This window comes from Hyperolius riggenbachi, chromosome 9 (assembly GCF_040937935.1).
Source record: "Hyperolius riggenbachi isolate aHypRig1 chromosome 9, aHypRig1.pri, whole genome shotgun sequence".
Classification (NCBI taxonomy): domain Eukaryota; kingdom Metazoa; phylum Chordata; class Amphibia; order Anura; family Hyperoliidae; genus Hyperolius; species Hyperolius riggenbachi.
Window position 1 is genome coordinate 279,690,434 of NC_090654.1, and position 21,677 is coordinate 279,712,110.

The 21,677-nt window shown below is 44.3% G+C and overlaps 1 protein-coding gene across 6 annotated transcripts in view; it reads right to left on the reverse strand.

Annotated features, from left to right (window-relative positions):
- UNC79 (unc-79 homolog, NALCN channel complex subunit) overlaps window positions 1-21,677 on the reverse strand; it is a 282,366-nt gene that overhangs the window by 31,407 nt on the left and 229,282 nt on the right. For all 6 annotated transcript variants that reach the window (XR_011024177.1, XM_068254657.1, XM_068254659.1 and 3 more), the window contains 3 exons: window positions 20,145-20,255; window positions 8,981-9,085; window positions 1,442-1,519 (listed from right to left, as the gene is read on the reverse strand). Coding sequence is in view for 5 of the 6 variants with exons in the window: in XM_068254657.1 (XP_068110758.1) it covers window positions 1,442-1,519; window positions 8,981-9,085; window positions 20,145-20,255 (294 nt within the window). In the remaining variant the exon portion in view is untranslated. The remainder of the gene's footprint in view (window positions 1-1,441; window positions 1,520-8,980; window positions 9,086-20,144; window positions 20,256-21,677) is intronic.

Genomic DNA, 21,677 nt, shown 5'->3' on the forward strand with positions numbered 1-21,677 from the left:
GTCCCTGGACCTGCCGGCGGCGACTTCCGGTTTCGCCGTCACCGGCCGACAGGCTGGGAGCGCGAGTGATTCTTCGCGTTCCCAGCCAGAATAGCGCCCCCTATGCTGCTATTGCAGCCTCCCTATGCTGCAATAGCAGCATAGGGGGCGCTATTCTGGCTGGGAGCGCGAAGAATCACTCGCGTTCCCAGCCTGTTGGCCGGAGACGGCGAAACCGGAAGTCGCCGCCGGCCGGTCCAGGGACATCTGATGGAGTCAGCGTGGGCACCGATCACCTTCAGGGGGCTGAGGGAAGCCCCAGGTGAGTTAAACTCATTTTTTCTGTCTGACTTTAGGTTCACTTTTAGTTAAGGAGGGATTCCTAAAGTTAAAGGGGAACTGAAGAGAGAGGTATATGGAGGCTGTCATGTTTATTTCCTTTTAAGCAATACCAGTTGCCTGGCAGCCCTGCTGGTCTATTTCTCTGCAGTAGTATCTGAATAAAACCAGAAACAAGCATACAGCTAGTCTTGTCAGATCAGACTTTAAAGTCTGAACCACTGAAACACCTGATCTGCTGCATGCTTGTTCAGGGGCTATGGCTAATAGTATTAGAGGCAGAGGATCAGCAGGGCTGCCAGGCAACTGGTATTGCTTAAAAGGAAACAAACATGACAGACTCCATATACCTCTCTTTTCAGTTCCCCTTTAATGATTGAATCCTCAAATTAACGACTAAATCCTAAACTCAAAGACAGGATGTTAATACACAGAGAGGAATGCAAGTGATAACAACTGCAAAGTGTGTGAGGAGTTATCACCTGGCCTGAGCTGCTGTTAAAGCAGACTTAAATTCAGAACTTCCTCTCTGCTCTAAAGGATAAGCAACAGCATAATAACCATTAAAGAAAAAAAATTCTTTCTTACAGGCGATACAAATTCAGCAATAAATCTGCAGCGTGTCTACTTCCTGCTTTCATGGAAGCAGACATAGGGTTAACATCCAGTGTTGACATATTAGCTGCTCTGCCGAGGCAGGCAGCTGACACTGCTGAGAGATCAAATTACAGTTGTGATTAGTCACAGATGAGGGGGAGTTAGACAGGCTAAATTATCTAAATATATATAGGGAGCATTTGTATATGTTTTCCTTCTGTCCTGTGCAAGGTAGCCTTTAAAGGACTTACGAGGCCAAATTATTAAAAAAAAGTGAAGTACTTGCATCTCTTTAAAAGACACGGAGGACGCCATCCGCACCCTCTGTGTCATTCCGCCGGGTCCCCGCCGCTCAATAGACCCCCCGGCCTGTCACGACCGCAGGGCCCGGGTCGGGCTCTCCTGCCTCTGCCAATATGGCCGCCGGAGCTGGCCACGGCTGCGCAGTCCGCACCTGCCGCGCGTGCGGCTGCGCAGCTCTAGGGCCAACCCCCCAATCAACGCTACTGTAGAACTAAGAACTCACCCCCGGCAGAGACGCGATCATCTGTTTGTGGATTATGGTAGACTCTGATAATTTGGTGCCGACATCTGTGCAAATAAACTGAAATCAAACAATAGAACAAAATTAAGAGATAGGTTAGAGAAAAGGTGCTACAAACAGATTTATATGCCATTTAGATTAGGTACACTAAACCAACATATCAGAACTAAGGTGTAAAGTACATTTCAGTTTTGTTCTTTTATCTTGTATGCATTATGTTTTTGGTGCATCTAAAATTAAATAAGTTTAATTCTGATAGGTTCCCTTAATTAAAGGATACCCGAGGTGACGTGTGACATGATGAGATAGACATGTGTATGTACAGTGCCGAGCACACAGATATCTATGCTGGGTTCCTTTTTTTCTTTCTCTGCCTGAGAGAGTTAAATATCAGGTATGTAAGTGGCTGACTCAGTCCTGACTCAGACAGGAAGTAACTACAGTCTGACTCTCATTGATGAGAAATTCCAACTATAAAACACTTTCCTAGCAGAAATTGGCTTCTGAGAGCAAGAAAGGGATCAAAGGGGTCAATAATGCATAGATTTTAGCTCTGGCATACTTCAATGAATGTGTAATTGACCAAAAACAATAAAACAGTTAAAATTTAAAAAGTAAATTTAAACATGAAATAAAACTGTGGGATACCTTAAAAAGTCATATTTAGGAGAAGTACGATAGATACAATCGTTTATTTCATTAGTTTATTTTAACCTCGGGTGTCCTTTAAAAACAACTTTTTGTACTTTCAACAATCAATATGAGAAATAACAATTCCTTAAATGACTCCGCCCCTCCCCTCCGCAAAGCTTAAAACACTCTTAAGATTGTTGAGATAACGTTCAGATTGAGAGTCACAATCATTGATCTCACCGATGAACTTTATAGATAGGAAGGACTGCAATTTATTGATTTCAATCTTCTCTATGACGCTATCTGCTTACAATCTATACCGGAATATACATCCTGAGGCCACTTATAGAGAAAAGAGCTCAGAATAACGATAAGCAGAGGGTAACGTATCTCTGTAGCATTCTGCAAAAACAAAACTAAATTTGTACGGTGGCCCAGGAGCCGACAGCCATGTTCACCCAGTGACCTTGGCTGTGTACGTACTCGATCTCGCTACAGCCGCCGGGATTGTCCTGCACATGCACAGGACGGCGACGGGAGCGCAATGGAGGATGAATTAGAATTAATTATTAGACAGGCTCTTCTCTCTAAAAACACACAGGGTGCATTTCTCTATGCTTCTGTCCTGTGCAGGAGTTCAGGTCCAATTTAAGAGGCTGGCTGCTGTACATGCAAGGCAATTGGTCTAGAGAGATGGCAACACATTAAAATCCACCCCTGTACTCTAAACCAAAATGGAGCTGGGCAAATGTTACTTTAGGCAGTAGTAGTACTGCGCATGGAAACAGAAGCGCAATGGATGGCGCACATGCGGCCGAGCTCTGCATGCGCAGTTTCTCTTGACTAAATGAATAACCAGGCCACCTAGTGGAGGATCCATGCAGCCCAGGAGGCCAGGAGGAGGAGGGACTGATGAGCCTGACTGATGAGGGCTGGAGGAAGCCCCAAGAATGTGCAATTTTTTGCTTTTGGCGATCTCAGGTTTCCTTTAAAATTTGGCCAGGTTTCCGGGAGGTAGGCACAGCAAATTCCTAGGATTAACCCCGAGTGTTACTTGGTCTTTAAAGAGACACTGAAGCGAAAAAAAAATGATGATATTATGATTTGTATGTGTAGCACAGCTAAGAAATAAAACATTAAGATCAGATACATCAGTCTAATTGTTTCCAGTACAGGAAGAGTTGAGAAACTCCAGTTGTTATCTCTATGCAAACAACCCATTAAGCTCTCCGACTGAGGCCCCGTTCACACTGCACGCGTTTCCAGCCGCGTTTTGGAAACGCGTACAGGTGGCCGACACGCACGACATCAGACATTGCATAGAGTGCAATGTCTGATGTTCACACAGCATGCGTTCCGGACCTGTCCGGTCCGGGAACGCATGCTGCACGCAGATTTTACAAAAAACGCGCGGCAGTCCCATTCACTTTTCAGTGATGGGATCAGCCACGCAACGCATACGAACGCGGATGGCGTGCGTTCGTACGCGTTGCGTTCTGCATGCGTGGCCGTCCGCGTTTTGCAGTCTGAACGGGCCCTAAGTTAGTCGTGGAGAGGGCTGTTATCTGACTTTTATTATCTCAACTGTAAGTGAACTGTTTACTTTTCCTCTGCTAGAGGAGAGGTCATTACTTCACAGACTGCTCTGAAAGAATCATTTTGAATGCTGAATGTTGTGTAATCTGCACATATTATAGAATGATGTTAGAAAAAACACTATATACCTGAAAATAAAAGTATGAGAATATTTTCTTTGCTGCTAATCTTCTAGTAATTATTCATAGTACACAACCAATTCATTATATCATATATTTTTTTTCGCTTCAGTGTCTCTTTAAATGTCATGTAAAAATGGTTAAGCAGAATAGGGAATAACCTGAACTGAAAGTTGTACTCTAAAACAGCACAGAAGATCCTAGAAATGCCAATAATATGGCTTGCATGCAAATGTAATGCAGATTGTACGTCGCCTGGAATTTTGGCCAACTCAAAATGGCAGAAATTTCATTTAAATGATCTGATTCCAAACTGCAAACAATTTGCATTAGATTTGCATTCAGGACAGAATTATTACCATCTCATTGACCTTCTATTTGGAAAAAGTGCATCCCAGGCAACTACTGCCATCTAGAGGCTGAAAGTAACCCTGCACCATTCAGACTATCGTATTAAAATGCACTTTGTGCTGTAAATATTGAGTATGTTTCAAATGTTTAATTTTACTTTAACCACCCTGGCGTTCTGATTAAATCGCCAGGGTGGCTGCGGGAGGGTTTTTTTTAAATTAAAAAAAAACTATTTCATGCAGCCAACTGAAAGTTGGCTGCATGAAAGCCCACTAGAGGGCGCTCCGGAGGCGTTCTTCCGATCGCCTCCGGCGCCCAGAATAAACAAGGAAGGCCGCAATGAGCGGCCTTCCTTGTTTTGCTTACATCGTCGCCATAGCGACGAGCGGAGTGACGTCATCGACGTCAGCCGACGTCCTGACGTCAGCCGCCTCCGATCCAGCCCTTAGCGCTGGCCGGAACTTTTTGTTCCGGCTACGCTGGGCTCAGGCGGCTGGGGGGACCCTCTTTCGCCGCTGCTCGCGGCGGATCGCCGCAGAGCGGCGGCGATCAGGCAGCACACGCGGCTGGCAAAGTGCCGGCTGCGTGTGCTGCTTTTTATTTGACGAAAATCGGCCCAGCAGGGCCTGAGCGGCAGCCTCTGGCGGTGTTGGACGAGCTGAGCTCGTCCAGACCGCTCAGCAGGTTAAAGAGACTCTGTAACATTAAAAAGATCCCCTGGGGGGTACTCACCTCGGGTGGGGGAAGCCTCCGGATCCTAATGAGGCTTCCCATGCCGTCCTCTGTCCCACGGGGGTCTCGATGCAGCCCTCCGAACAGCCGGCGACTGTGCCGACTGTCAGTTCAATATTTACCTTTGCTGGCTCCAGCGGGGGCGCTGTGGCGACTTTCGGCACGGAAATAGACGGAAATACCCGATCTCCGTCGGGTCCGCTCTACTGCGCAGGCGCCGGAAACTTGCGCCTGCGCAGTAGAGCAGACCCGACGGCGATCGGGTATTTCCGCCTACTTCGGAGCCGTCAGCCGTCAGAGCGCCTGCGCAGGAGCCAGGACGGTAAATATTACGTCACCGCTGCACGGAGGGCTGCAGCAAGACCCCTGACGGATGGAGGACGGCGTGGGAAGCCTCATTAGGCCTCGTTCACATCAGGGCCGTTTCTGTGCGCTTTCCACAGCGCACTGCCCTGTGCGTTCAGCAAGGTTTTGATTTTTCCATGTAACTAATGTAGCTGGTTCACATCTATGCGCTGCGCTGAGCAGCGTTACAGAAACGTAGTGTTGCAGGCATTTCTGTGCGCTGAGCTGGAAAGCGCACAGCAATGCAAGTGAATGGGTCCGCTTTTTTAGCGCATAGAAGCGCGTACAAGCGCATAGAAGCGCATGCGTTTTTTACCCCTAATTGGAGAAAAAAATACATTTACATACAAAAACAAAGTTTTATTGACAACTGCTGCTGCTACAGTAAGCAAAACGTGCTTTAAAGAAGCGCAGCGCAACGCACAGAAACGCGGACTAAAGCGCGCACAAGCGCATGCGTTTTTTACCATGCGCTTTAACACGTTTTTCAGCGCAGCAGATGTGAACGAGGCCTTAGGATCTGGAGGCTTCCCCCACCCGAGGTGAGTACCCCCCAGGGGCCGTTTTGTCGTTACAGTTCCTCTTTAAGTTTAAATTTGTAAAACTGAACATTCATATGTGCACAGACAAATAAAATACATTTCTCCTAGAGAAAAATGTACTATAATGACTTTTCCCCCTAAGTTCCTCGCACTTAGACTAGTGTAGAACCTGTCAGATGTTTATTGCCTACTCTATCTCCTCATGGGGAGTTCTCAGCGTTTCCTTTATTCTTTACAAAAAGCACTCCCTGGAATGAATTTATACATAGATAATGGCCAGCCTCCCTACTCACTTGCACAGTATTATGGCAGATGGACTAAGCAACTGCAGTTCAGAAAGTGCTTTTGTAAATAAAGGAAATTCTGAGACTCTCCTATGAGGAGATTGACTAGTCCAAAATCTGTAAGATCTGTCAGCTGATTACAATCTTCTGTAAATGACAGCAGCATAGTAATTGCATAACATATGCAATGTAATTGAGAGATAATTTTCCTCAGGGAGAAATGTACATTTTGTATGTATGTAGGTTACAGTTTTATGATAGTTGTCCTTTAATTTTCAAGTATAAGCTTTAACCACCTCAGCCTTCAGTCATTTTTCATCTTATGCATCCGAGCAATTTTCACCTCCCATTCATTCACCAATAACTTTATCACTAATTATCACAATGAAATGATCTACGGTATATCTTGTTTTTTTCCGCCACCAATTAGGCTTTCTTTGGGTGGTACATTTTGCTATGAATTATTAAAAAAATTGAAAAATTCATTATTTCTCAGTTTTCGGCCATTGTAGCTTTAAAACAATACATGCTACCATAATTAAAACCCACACATTTTATTTGCCTATTTGTCCCGGTTATTACACCATTTAAATTATGTCCCTATTACACATGTATGGTGCCAATATTTTATTTGGAAATAAAGGTGCATTTTTTAAGGATTGCGTCCATCACTATTTACAAGCGTATAATTTAAAAAAAATAATAGTAATATACCCTCTTGACATGCATATTTAAAAAAATATCCAGACCCTTAGGTGATAATTTTAAATGTAATTTATTGTGTGTGTTTAAAAAAAAATTATGTAGATATAGTATTACAATTTGGCCACAAGATGGCCGCAGTCAATTTTTTTTTCTTCCTGTAAGCGTAAGGGCTGGTTCACATGGGCTTCTGCTGAGCTTCTGCTTAGCGTTTCGTTCAAACGCTGTGGTTTTTCTTTTCAAGATGCCAGCATTTAATAGCTTAGCTTTTAATGGCTTTTGAAGACTTTTAAAGGATACCCGAAGTGACATGTGACATGATGAGATAGACATGTGTATGCACAGTGCCTAGCACACAACTATGCTGTGTTCCTTTTTTTTCTTTCTCTGCCTGAAAGAGTTAAATATCAGGTATGTAAGTGGCTGACTCAGTCCTGACTCAGACAGGAAGTGACTACAGTGTGACCCTCACTCATAAGAAATTCCCCTTTTTACCTCTTTCTTGCTCTCCGAAGCAATTTTCTGCTAGGAAAGTGTTTTATAGTTGGAATTTCTTACACATGTCTATCTCATCATGTCACATGTCAGTTTGGGTATCCTTTAATGGCTTTCAGGAGAGCGTTGCATTTTCTGGGGTTTTGCAGGAAGTATATGGAAAGGCTGGGCTTTTATGGGCTTTCTTTGGCTTTCAAATGCCTTCTAGAAGCTGCATGTTGCTTTTGAGATAAGACTAGACGCTGGGATCAACTGCCAGGCTTTCATAATACAATACAATAACATTTATAAAGCGCTTTTCTCCCATAGGACTCAAAGTGCATAGTTGTGTCTCAGATCAATACAGGGTAGCAGGCTGGGTTGTGTTACAGAGGAGATAGTCAGGTGTTCATAAATGCCAGACTGAAGAGGTAGGTTTTCAGTTTAGACTTAAATGCTTCCAGGGATGGAGCTGTCCTGATTGGGTGTGGCAGGGTGTTCCAAAGTGTAGGGACAGCATGACAAAAGGCTTAATCCTTGCAATATTCCTTAGGTGAAAGAAGGAATGTTTCACAACAGCTGAGATTTGATTCCTGAAGCTTAATTTCCCATCAATCAGTACTCCCAGGCTGCGCACACAGTCTGAGTTGTTCAGGTCTGAGCTCCCTATCCTTAGCGGTGTTGGTTGAGACTGGGGCTGCTTTGCTGTTGAGCCCTGGCCCTTGATAACAAGAAACTTAATTTTGTCAGCATTACGTTTTAGCCAATTATTATTCATCCACTCCTTAAGCTCAGCTAAACATGCGTTTATTTGTGGAGTAGGTTCTGTGACGCCAGGTTTGAATGACAAATATACTGTAGCTGGGTGTCATCAGCAGAGCAATGATATGTCAGGCCATGAAAGCCTGCAAAAGCTTGTACTAAACACTCCCATTCACTTGCATGGGAGTGCGTTAGATCCCTAAAAACGTTACTTTTAAAACACTGCGTTTAATGGCAGCAAAACGTCCGTGTGGACCAGCCCTAAAGGGAGGAGGTGAAACTTGTTTTTTCTTTAGAAAGATCGCGGCTTCTCATAGAAGCTGTCGGTCTTTCTAACGGGGGTTTAGATCAATGAAAGGTAGCTTGAGGGTAGTCTATCTGGACTGATATATCCGACCAGATAGACTTAAGTGGTTAAAGGGGAACTGAAGAGAGAGGCATATGGAGTCTGCCATGTTTATTTCCTTTTAAGCAATACCAGTTGCCTGGCAGCCCTGCTGATCCTCTGCCTCTAATACTATTAGCCATAGCCCCTGAACAAGCATGCAGCAGATCAGGCGTTTCAGACTTTAATGTCAGATCTGACAAGACTAGCTGTATGCTTGTTTCTGGTGTTATTCAGATACTACTGCAGAGAAATAGACCAGCAGGGCTGCCAGGCAACTGGTATTGATTAAAAGTAAATAAATATGGCAGCCTCTGTATTACCTCTTACTTCAGTTCCCCTTTAAATAGGGACGTAGCTAAAGTGTCAAAACGGCTCTGGTCCACAAGGGGGAAACAAGGTCTGGATAAGAAGTGGTTAATATAGAGTATAAGTTATTATTTGTAGTGTGGTTGTTCCCATGCTCTTCCCTTGAGATGGCTTGTCACATGAAGACCCCAGAGACCCGATGAAGTGGAGAATGCGTTCCTGCGTACAATGCCCTCCCCTCCCCCTGCAGAGTGTACATCTCTGGAGAACCCATTCCTTTATTTTACCTGAACCAGCAGCAGGAGGTTGGTGTCGGGCAGAGGACATTTCAGCTTCAGGGCTTGGAGGAGATCCAGGATGACACTGCGGGTCAGATAGAATTTATCCCTCTCCTGCCAGAGAGCAGAGAAAAAAAACAGCCAACGTCAGTCATCAATCCACTTATTACTATTGACTGGGGTCAGCCCACGCCTCTCGCTGGCCCCAGAAAATCCATAATGCTGTATAACATGCGCAGCATCCAGAACCTCATCTGCAGCACCTGCTGCCGTACGGGAAGCATGAAGAGGACCGGTCACCATCATGTGTATTGTTGTCCACTAAAAATACCCAAAACGTGAAGCCTAACCCGAATAATATGTTATTAATTTGGTAGGTCATTAGACTACGACTTTGGCAGGAAGGGCCAAGGCAGAGGTCTGGGAGGCACATGACTATGTACTCTGTAAAGTGCTGCAGAAGATGAGAAGAAGTCAGTGCAATATAAATACATAATAATAATATGGTGGGGTATAAGACTATGACTATGGTAGGATTATATTGTGAGCTCCACTGAGGACATTAAGTGACATGACTGTGTACTCTGTAAAGTGCTGCAGAAGATGTCAGTGCTATATAAATAGATAATAATAATAATAATAATAATAATATGGTAGGACATTAGACTATGACTATGGTGGGATTAGATTGTGAGCTCCTCTGAGGACAGTAAAATGACTATGTATTCTGTAAAGTGCTGCAGAAGATGTCAGTGCTATATAAATACAGAATTATAACAATGATAATATAGTAGACAAGACAAACAACATTTATATCGCGCTTTTCTCCTAGCGGACTCAAAGCGCCAGAGCTGCAGCCACTACGATGCTCTCTATAGGCAGTAGCAGTGTTAGGAAGACTTGCTCGAGGTCTCCTACTGAATAGGTGCTGACTTACTGAACAGGAAGAGCCGAGATTCGAACGCTGGTCTCCTGTGTCAGAGGCAGAGCCCTTAACCATTACACTATCCAACCATTCCTACACTATCCTGCCACTAGTAGTAGGACATTAGGCTATGACTATGGTAGGGATTAGATTGTGAGCTCCTCTGAGGACAGTCAGTGACATGACTATGTACTCTGTAATGTGCAGCAGAAGATGTCAGTGCTATATAACTACATAATAATATGGTGTGTGTGTGTGTGTGTGTGTGTGTGTGTGTGTGTGTGTGTGTGTGTGTGTGTGTGTGTGTGTGTGTGTGTGTGTGTGTGTGTGTGTGTGTGTGTGTGTGTGTGTGTGTGTGTGTGTGTGTGTGTGTGTGTGTGTGTGTGTGTGTGTGTGTGTGTGTGTGTGTGTGTGTGTGTGTGTGTGTGTGTGTGTGTGTGTGTGTGTGTGTGTGTGTGTGTGTGTGTGTGTGTGTGTGTGTGTGTGTGTGTGTGTGTGTGCCGCGATCACGCAAAAACGGCTTGACCGATTTGAACGAAACTTGGTATACAGATCCCTTACTACCTGGGATGATAGGTTCTGGAGGTCTCGCGGCCCCCCTGCACACCTGGGCGGAGCTACAAACAGCAAATCAGATTTCACCCATTCAAGTCAATGGAAAAAATGTAAAAGGCTGCCATTCTCACAGTAATCAAGCCACAGTCCCCACACTTGGCACAGGTGGTCACTTGGTGACCGAGGTTACAAATCCAGGAAAAGTGGGCGGAGCATAAAACAGCCAATCAAATTTCAGCCGTTCATTTTAAATGGGAAAATGTAAACTGCAGCCATTCTTAGAATGTTAATCGCAGGGTTCTCAAACTTGCCACAGTTGGTCACTGGGTGAATGCGATTAAGATTCAAGAAAATGGGTGGAGCCTACAACAGCCAATCAAAATTCACTTATTGATTTTCAAGGGGAATATTTAAACTGCTGCCATTCTTACACTGTTAATGGCAGAGGCTTCAAACTTGCTACAGTCGTCATTGGGTGACTGGGGTCCAAATTCACTAAAGGGGCGGGGCCACATACAGCCAATCAGATTTCCTTGGTGGATAAACTGCTTCCATTTACGCATTTTTGATGCCAGGAACCTGAAAGCTCACAAATGTGGTCATTGAGTGACTGTGTGTCAAGGTCACAAAAAGTGGGCGGAGCCAAAACAGCTTTTACTGGGAAAATATAAACTGCAGCCATTCTTACATCGTTAATGGCAGGGTTCTCAAACTTTGCACAGTTGGTCATTGGGTAACTGAGATTAAGATTTTGGAAGGTGGGTGGAGCCTACAACAGCCAATAAAAATTCACCTTTCGATTTTCAAAGGGAATGTTTAAGCTGCTACCATTCTCTTAGGGCCTGTAAAAACTGCTGCGGTTGCGCTGCGCTTTTCAAATCGCATGCACTTTTAATCGCAAGGTCTTTTGAAAAATAATGAAAATCGTGGAGACCTGTACACACTGGTGCGATGCGCTTTTTCTATTCTCATGAAGGCTTCCGATTTAAAAATCGCATGCGATTTTAAAAGTGCAGCAGTGTGTACAGGCCCTTATACTGTTAAAAGCAGATGCATCAAACCTGGTACAGTCAGTCACTGGGTGACTAGGGCCCAAACTCAGAAAGGTGGCGGAGCCACAAACAGCCAGTAAGATTTGTTTATTTTTCAATGGGAATATACAAAGTATTGATACCAAGGACCCCAAAGCTGATAAACTTAAGAATTGAGTGACTGTATGTCAAAGGTTAGAAAAAGTGGGCGGTGCCAACAACTAAATTTTTAACATGGCAGGGTTCCCAAATTTTACACAATTGGCCACTGGGAGACTGGGATGAATATTCAGAAATGTGGGTGGAGCCTACAACAGCCAATCAAAATGTACCTATTGATTTTCAAGGGGACTATTCACATTGCTACCATTCTTACACTGTTGATGGCAGAGGCCTCAAACCTGATACAGTCAGTCATTGGGTGGCTGGGGTCCAAATTCACTAAAGGGGTGGAGCCAAAAACAGCCAATCAGATTTGTTAGATTGATTTCAGCCATTCTGTTATTGGCAGGGTTCTCAAACGTGACACAGTTGGCCACTGGGTGACTGGGACTAATATTCAGGAAAGTGGGTGGAGCCTACAGCAGCCAATCAAAACTCACCTTTTGATTTTCAAGGGGAATATTGCAACTGCAGCCATTCTTACACTGTTAATGGCAGAGGCCTCAAACCTGCTGCAGTCGGTCGTTAAGTGCCTGGGGTTCAAATTCAGTAAAGGGGCGGAGCCAAAAATAGCCAGATTTCTTTGCTGGATAAACTGCTTCCATTACCACAATTTTGATGCCAGGAACCCAAAAGCTCACAAACTTGGTCATTGTGTAGTGACTGTGTGTCCAGGTTACAAAAAGTGGGTGCAGTTAAAACAGATTTTTCTGGGAAATTGTAAACTGCAGCCCTTCTTCACTGTTAATGGCAGGGTTCTCAAACTTAGCATAGCTGCTTACTGGGTGACTGGGATTAATGTTCAGAAAAGTGGGTGGAACCTAAAAATGCCAATCAAAAATCACATGTCGCTTTTCAAGGAGAATATTACAATTGCTGCCTTTCTTGCACTGTTAATGGCACAAGCCTCAAACCTGGTACAGTTGGTCATTGGGTCACTGGGGATCAAATTCAGAAAAGGGGACAGAGCCACAAAAAGTGAATCAGATTTGTTTCATTTCATGGGAAAATACAAATTTCTGATGCCAAGGACCCCAAAGCTCACAAACTTGGTCATGGAGTGACTGTGTGTCCAGGTTACAAAAAGTGGTCGGAGCCAAAAACAAATTTCACTGGGAAAGTGTAAACTGCATACACTGTTTATGGCAGGGTTCCCAAACTTTGCCCAGATGGTCACTGAGTGACTGAGATTAATATTCAGGGAAGTGGGTGGAGCCTACAATAGCCAATCAAAATTCACCTGTTGATTTTCAAGTGGATAATTTCAATTGCTGCCATTTTTCCACTGTTAATAGCAGATGCCTCAAACCTGCTACAGTTGGTCATTGGCTGACTGGGGTTCAAATGCTGGAGAGGGGGTGAAGCCACAAACAGCCAATCTGATTTGTTTAATTTCTATTGGAATATAAAAATTATTGATGCCAAGGACCCCAAAGCGCACAAACTTGGTAATTGAGAGTTTGTCCGTTAGGGTTAGAAAGTGGGCGGAGCTAACACCAGTCAAATACATACACGGGCAACGCCGGATCATCAGTGGGTGGAGACAAATACAAATTTCACTGGGAAAATGTAAACTGCAGCCATTCTTACACTGTTAATGGCAGGGTTTTTAAACTTTGCACAGTTGGTCACTGGGTGACTGGGATTAATATTCAGAAAAGTGGGTGGAGCCTACAAAAGTGTATCAAACTTCACCTATTGCTTTTCAATGGGAATATTTAATTACTACCATTCTTGCACTGTTAATGGCACAGGCCTCAAACCTGGTACAGTTGGTTATTGGGTGACTGGGGTTCAAATTCAGAAAAGGGTGTGGAGCCACAAACAGCCAATCAGATTTTTTCATTTCAATGCAAATTATTGATACCAAAGACCGCAAAGCTCACAAACTTGGTCAGTGAGTAATTGATTGTTAGGGCTAGAAAAATTATTCAGAGTCAACACCACCCAAATACATACCCGGGCAACGCCGGGCAATAAGCTAGTACATAATAATAATATGGTAGGGCATTAGACTATGACGAAGGTAGAGATTAGATTGTGAGCTCCTCTGAGGACAGTCAGTGACATTACTATGTACTCTGTAAAGTGCTGAAGAAGCTGTGAGATCTGATCTATCTAGCTATCTATCTATCGATTCATCTATCTATCCATGTATCGTTCATACCGTTATAGGCAAATATCTTAAAAAGGGACTACAAATAAAGTATCAGTATATGGCATTACTGATTAGGGTCCCAGTTTAAGTTATTTTATGTACCAGTACACTTAAAGTGAACCAGAGAGGAAGCACCCTCATGTAGTTTACCATATACTGTATATCAGTAAGAACATTAGAGAAAACACCTACCATGCTCTGTTTCATCCTCACTGCTAAAAGTGTCTGTTATCAGCTGTGATAAGAATCCCAGACTGAGCATTCAGTCTGGCTTTGCAGGGAATAATTATAGCCGAGTCATTATAGCAGAGCCACAAGGGGGCAGGCGTGGGCTTGAAAAGACACCAGAGAAGACAGACTCAGCTATAATCTTTCCATAGCAAAGCTAGACTGAGTGCTCAGTCGGGGATTCTTATCAGAGGTGATAACAGTCAGATTAAACAGAGAACAATGAAACACAGAGCAGATTAGGTGTTTACTGTCATGTTCCCACTGATTTATAAGGTAAAATACAAGAGGGTGCTTCATCTCTGGTTCTCTTTAAAAACTTTAACCATCATATTCATTTAGAGGAAAGCGCTGAAAATCATTATCACCAGCCTGCAGCGCACAGCATTATTCATGGGGAAGGGTCTGAATCAGGAGAATGTCGCGTTTCTCACCCCCTCCCCCGATGGACGCAACGCAATGCGGATCAATGCTATTGACAGAAAGATGCATTAACATCATTTCCAATTAGTGAAAAAACGTTAAACTCGCTGACACACCTGGGATTGCACATCGATCTTCAGAGGGGTTACTGCCCTCGAGTTTTATTGTTCGGACGGGTCTTAAAGAGAAACTGCGGCAGACCCGCACTGAATACGAATACGGAATGGATACGGCAACCGAAAACAGTCTGTGAGCTGAAATGCAGGGCTGTGTTATCGGTACAAAAATCATCCAACTCCGACTCCTCAGTTTACGAAACCTTCCGACTGCAACTCCGACTCCAGGTACCCAAAATAGCTCCGACTCCTTAGTCTAAAGATAGCCACTAACGTTCCAATTTCTAGCGAAAAATCATTAGAGCGATCAGAAATTCTGATCGGATTGGTTGTAAATAATCTCAGTTGATGGGCACAATCGATTAGAACTATTATAAAAGTAGTAGTCCGATTGGATTTTCGTCAAACCAAAAATTTGGATTTTCTTGTTGGTTGTGATAGATAGGAAGCAAAGATTGGTTCGCTGATGGTGTAGTGAACGATTTTTCTTCCAATCAGAATTCTCTGATCGCTCGAAAGATTTTCGCTAGGAATTGGATTGTTAGTGGCCACCTTAATACTTACCACGGCTGTGGATTTCGTACAAAAGTCATCCGACTCTGACTCCCGACTCCTCAGTTATGCAACCACCGCCTCCGACTCCAACTCTGACTCCAGGTACCAAAAATTGCTCCGACTTCACAGCCCTGCTGAAATGTTTATATGCTGGATGACAAGGATGCAGCAAAAACTAGAAATTGTTGGTAGTAAAAAACATTATTAGTTAAACACTGACACAGGAGACCTGGGTTAAAATCTCGGCTCTTCCTGTTCAGTAAGCCAGCACCTATTCAGTAGAAGACCTTGGGCAAGTTTCCCTAACACTGCTACTGCCTATAGAGCGCACCCAAGTGGCTGCAGCTCTGGAGCTTTGAGTCCGACAGGAGAAAAGCACAATATAAATGTTATGTGTCTTGTCATAAACTGCAGTATAGTAAAGCAACCACAAGGCACTGTAAAATGTAAAGTGCTGCAATGATCTCTATGGTATTGTGATTTCCTGTTTTCCCCTCTGTTCTATGTAAGCTGCATTATCTGATGGTGGTGTATGATATATTTCTGCATGTTTTTCTTAAGTAAAGAGTTCTAACTCGTTATGCTGGGTGCCTATCTGCATGTACAGAACACTTTACTCCAACATAAATAACAACCTATCTACTGTATTTATCATTCATTTACACCTGTAAAGGATTTTACTAATTTACAAGAGGGGGGGGGGGGGGGAGTGGAAGAAATCATATGTATTAAGCTATAACAAACAAAATAGGGGCTTTTGGTAGCATTTAGCATCAATTTACAGTGCTGTCTTCAAGGAGGTTATAAGATCCAAAAATAGGTGACAAAATGAGTGCCCTAAAACTGTATGTAAACCTTTTTTTTTTTCAAAAATATGTTCCTATATATCCACCATTTTTTTTTACCTGCTCTGGGTGTCTTTGCCTAATTGCCGAAACTGTGTCAGCACCAGCAGGATTGTGGTTCTTTTTTAAGCTAAATTTACAAGCTTACTTCAGCATGCAAATAACAGAAAGCTTCCTATTTTGGATAAGATAAAGACACTATGACCTGCAGGTGGGACACAGAGGCATGTTCTCTGCCTAATGACATGGATCTGTGTCCCCCAACCACCACTCTCTGCACCCCCCACCACCGCCGCGCTATAGCCCCCAGAGTTTAGCGACAAGATTTGTCGCTAACTCAGAGGTAAAGAGAGGGGAGAGGAATTCCCCGTTTCAAACACCTCCCAGGGGCGTTCCTACAGGGTTTCCTGAGCTGCCATTGGGCAGCTCTCTCCCCCTGGCCACGCCTCCTGCCGCTTCCCAACCTCCCTGCACGCTATGAGAGACACACAGTCTCTCATCGCATCGTCGTGACCCAGCGGTCACGCAAGTGAAAGTGGGACATTGCGGCCCACGGGAGCGGAGGTTTTTGCAGCTACCTGATACGCTCAGCCCTGCCGGATCAGGTAGACTATTTTTTTTTTTTTTTTAGCACACCTCGGGCTCTCTTTAATAAAGGTTACCGATCAGGAAGAGTTAATGCCAATAGTAGCCATCACCACTTAGGTAATTGGTGATAAGGGGTCTTTCTGCAGAACCCTTACTTTTTCCCATAATGTTGAAGTCAATGGGCCTCATGGTTTGACCCCAGTATTGATCATACAACCACACATTGCTTGAAGGATCCCGTTGTCTTGTGGGCTCTTCCGCGTTTTAGGTATGTGTGTTGATTGAAGATACTCTGCCGGCAGGATCCATCTTCTTTGGCTCCTGTGTGCAGCTAATTTAACCCTGCCGACACTGCCTATATTTATTGACTCGGTGGGTTTATTTAACAAGGTGATGCAGTAAATGTTACAGAGTATCTACAGTTAGCAGGGTTTATTGTAGGCAAGCACGAAAAAAAGGTCACGCCACTTCGGAGCCCTTCCTCAGGTTTACCAGTCACCATTTACATCTGATGAAGGGCTCTGCCTGAAACCTGTAGTGTATCCGTTTGGCTCCAATACAGCTTGTTGCTGCACACAGCTCACGAGTGCCGTGTCCTTTTATCGTGGTTGCCTTGTACTTGCAGGAGTGGTGTACCTGCAGGACACTGGTTGGCCGGATCTTTGCCAATTTCTTACCCAAGGTTGAAGTTTGCTTTTTACCTTAATTCTAGGCAAATTGTACTTAATAAAATGTAAACTTTCACCCTGACTGTTCATTTAGAAGGAGCAATGTCTAAAATGAAGTTGAAATACTTCGGACACACAATGAGGAGGTAGGACTAATGCTGGGAATACACGGTTCGTTTTTGCCTTCGTTTAAACCTTCGTTTCGATTGTGCCTTTTGTCCTTTTCGATCCCGAAATAATCGGTCATACGGTTAATATCACCACCCACGGTTTCGTTTTTTTTTTCGATTCTGATGGTTTCGTTTTTCCAATGATCGAAGGCTGCAAAGAAACGAAACGAAAATCCCTTTTTACAGGGACGGACTAGCATAAACGAATATATAATCGATCTGAACAGCCATCAAGCCTACCAATGGCTCGATTAGATGGATAAAGAGAGATAATATCAAACATGTTCGATCACTAGTCGTTCGTTTTTGGGGTCTATTAATCGAAACTATAATGAGATTATGACTATTTTCACATACGTTTTCAACACTCGATTCGTTTACCGAACGAATCGAAGGTTTAAACGAAGGCAAAAACGAACCGTGTATTCCCAGCATTACTGACACGGGGAAAGATAGAGGGTAAAAGGAGGAGGGGAAAGCAGAGAATGAGATGGCTAGATAGTATCATGGAAGCAACAAACATGAGCTTGGACAAGCTTGGAGAGGTAGTAGAGGATAGAGGGGCCTGGCATGCCATGGAGTGGTCTATGGGGTCACAAAGAGTCGGACACGACTGTATAGCGACTGAACAACAACAAGGCTTTAATCAGATGGACAGGAATGTTATTCTGTTGGCTCGTCAGAGTCCTCTTCCCAATCTAAGAAATACATTTCTCAACACAACCCTCTCACAAAATCCCCCCTGAATGCCCCCTTTTATAATTAGCAGTAGAGATGAAGCCGCCACCATCCAAGTAAATTTATGCTCTTTTATTGTAAGAAAAGCATTACAGCAAGTCAAAGCAACGTCTCAAGGCTTAATGCCTCTTTGTCAAGCTATTGCTGAATGTCAATCACATTACAAACAATTACGCATGGGTTTATACAGGGTACATGGTTGTGCAGCAGCCAATAGTATTCAAACTTTTCTCTTCACCTATCATAACAGTCCACCAACTGCCGGACCTGATGGGGAACTTACAGGCTACTGCTTAATAGGTCCATTCATATGTGATCCCTCCCACCTCTAACACCCACCTTGGTTACCCGTCACGGCTTTCCGTGTCCGTCCATCACCGTCTATGCTCCCGGCAGCCAGCCCAAGGCCTGACAGGGAAATGACAGGGAACTGTGCAGGAAGACGTGCGTATGGACACAAGCATGCGCAGCCGCCGCACTTCTGGGCGGACACTAGGTGACGTGGGCGGCTATGTCAGCTCCCCTGCTATACAATTGCCAAACTCTGGCATCTCTGGTGGCCAAAGTACAAAGTGTGTACCGTCATACCGCCAATTCATATTGTGGTCTATAATGGCAGCACCTATTATCTTAAACATGTCTTACACCCTATTTGACCACTTCCCTACCCTGTTTTGATAGTGCAGCTCAGCTCTCTGATTACTTTGGCAATAACTTAGTAATCAATTATCACAACTAAATGATCAAGAAATATTTTTTTTCTCCGGACAAATTGGGTTTCTTAGTGGCAGATATTTGTTTTTAGTAATTATCTTATTTTCAATGCATTCTACAAGGACAATAATAAGTAAAAGAGTGAAAAAATACACAATGTGTCCACTTTCAGCTGCCCACATCACCAGCTGTTACGTGAGATGCCGGGGCCAACAGCCAATAATCAGTGAAGCCAATAATCAGTGCACCATAATCAGTGCACCACTCAAGTTCCCATGCTGTGCTCCTTTGGTAAGACCCAGCAGCGGGCGTGGCCAAAGGACTCAGTGCTGTTTGTTCTGCACAGCTCCAGTGTCCCTCTGTGGTGGGCCCACATTCTGTGACCTTCTCTCCCTGGCTTGCTCTTCAAAAAAAATCTTTCTTGGACAATGACCAAAATAATCCACTGTACACTGGAATACTATCATGAATAACTCTCATTCCTGTGCTTTTTACCCCTTGACCACTGCTGGGCCTTGCTAATTGAAATATATGCCATGTTTGGGACCTGTTATCCCTGCCAGGGCGTAGATTTCACTTACCGCGCCACCTGCTGCCACACCTCCTCATCAGAGGAGGAGGTACTGTAATGTGCACGGGGCATTTGGTTACTGTCTTCCTCAGTATTTTCCCTATGAGTTTCTAGGCTACCATTTCATAAATTCCAAAACTCCAGAACACAATGGCTTGATTCACTAAGACAAATAGCATGCCTTATCAAAGTTAACACGCCTTATCAAAGTTAACACGCCTTATCAAAGTTAACACGCCTTATCAGAGTAGCATAGCGAGCGCTACAAACGTATGCCTGCCAATTGGCAATGACGAGAGCTCCACTCGTCCTGCCCTGAGCCCCTGCGGGTTCGTATGCTACTCTGATAAGGCGTCTAAACTTTGATAAGGCATGCTATTTGTCTTAGTGAATTAAACCCAATCTGTTGCTTAATTGGATTACATAAAACGTGGCTCAGACAACACCGAGAGACACCATTGTTTGCATACAAATAAGGGAGTTTTAGAACTTCATGGGCAAAGGAGCATCTCCCAATAAACAGCAAAAGCACAAGGGAGGATCAGCCGGATGCGGACAATTCTAAGGTTTGTCATTTCATTGGTCCAATGTCAGGCTGCTTAACGATGCATAGAATTACCATCAACTTGGAATTTTTGGATTTTCATCGACCAACCCCAATAGGCATTGGAATCTACCAGCAGAGAGCAGCCATGATTTATGGGGAGGGGCGGGGGAGTGGCCTACCTTAGTGAACGCCCGATAGCACAAGCCGCACAGCTCTATGAGATATGCCAAGGCGAAGACCCCGTTCTGAAGCACAAAACTCAGCAGTTTGGAGAACGGTTCCAGCAGGCTCTGATGTGGAAACAAATTGGTAAATATCCTTTCCTTCCAGACCACAAAAAGTAAAAATTCATTCACATTGTTCTTCATAAATATTAAAGCTAATGGGAAGCGAAACAAACAAACAGATACTTACCTATGGAGAGGGAAGGCTCTGGGTCCTCTCACGGTTCTCTCGTTCCAGCCACGTCACCCCGTTTGAATCACTCACCACAGAAGGCTTTGGAAGTCTTCAGAAGCCGGAGTGCTCCTTTAAAAGGGCGGCTCTGTACTGCACATGTGAGAGAGCGCGCAAGCGCAGTACAGAGCCGCCCGTCTTCAGGAGCACTCAGGCTCCTGAAGACTTCTGAAACCTCCTGCGACGGCAGAGAGCAGTATTCGACCAATCAGTCAAATACTGCTACCAGAAGTGACAGCGCGGGAAGGAGGGGACTGTGAGGGGAGCAGGAAGGCTCTATAGGACCCAGAGCCTTACCTCTCCTTAGGTAAGTATCTGTTTGTTTAATTTATTTGTTTGTTGTTGCTTTCCATCAGTTTTAAAACATAAATGCTTGACTGCTTGTATATTAAAACAAGGTTAACATCAATATTGCAAGTGTGATCTGCAAGGATGGCCTCCTTGTGTAGACACAGGGTTTCTACCACAAGGATGCTGACAAATGTAAATGTACTCTGGCATTAATTGTTCTTCCTGTTTTGGTTGTCACATGACCTGACTGGCCCACCCACCAGCTGACTCCAGAGAGGAGAGAAGGGAAGCTGCATGGCAGTGGCAAGCACATGTGTTGCATCAAACAGATATTACATCCACCACCTTGCTCTTAGATACTTTTATTTACTTATCACCTTTGATTGCTGTTAGAATTTGCCTTGTTCAGTTTTGTGTTTCAGTGGGCTGTAAGGCAATACCCACCTATTGAGTGGGCAGGCTCTGGATCTCATAGGGTCTTACCAGTCCTCTGTCTGCCCTGTCATTTCACCGCAGGGCACTAGTGAAGTTCTTTGGCCAGCTTGGTTGACTATCTCTTTGGACCTCCATGGGCGGCCTTCAGAAGTACTAGAATCCCATAAAAAAGGACACTGAGAGCCCAATATAGTGTACAGGTAGTATGTACTGGTGATTGGGTATGATAAAGTAGGTATATATTTGTATACTCACAAATCAGGGTTACCCTCCAGGCAGGCCTGGATTTACATCACAGGAGCCTATAGGCACAGATGTCCAGCCACCCGAGATTTTGCCCTCTATGAACCTACAAACCCTCGCCAAATTGTGTTGGCTGTCCCGGCTGTCACTTCTCCATTACTTTCCTTGCCCATCGGAGCTGAAGGCAGATCTGGTCAGTGGAATGCAGAGCCCAGGGTGAGTAACCTCTCAATTACATTCCGCTTGGGACTCTGCATAGGGAGGGAGAGAGGCAGTCTGGGAGGGGA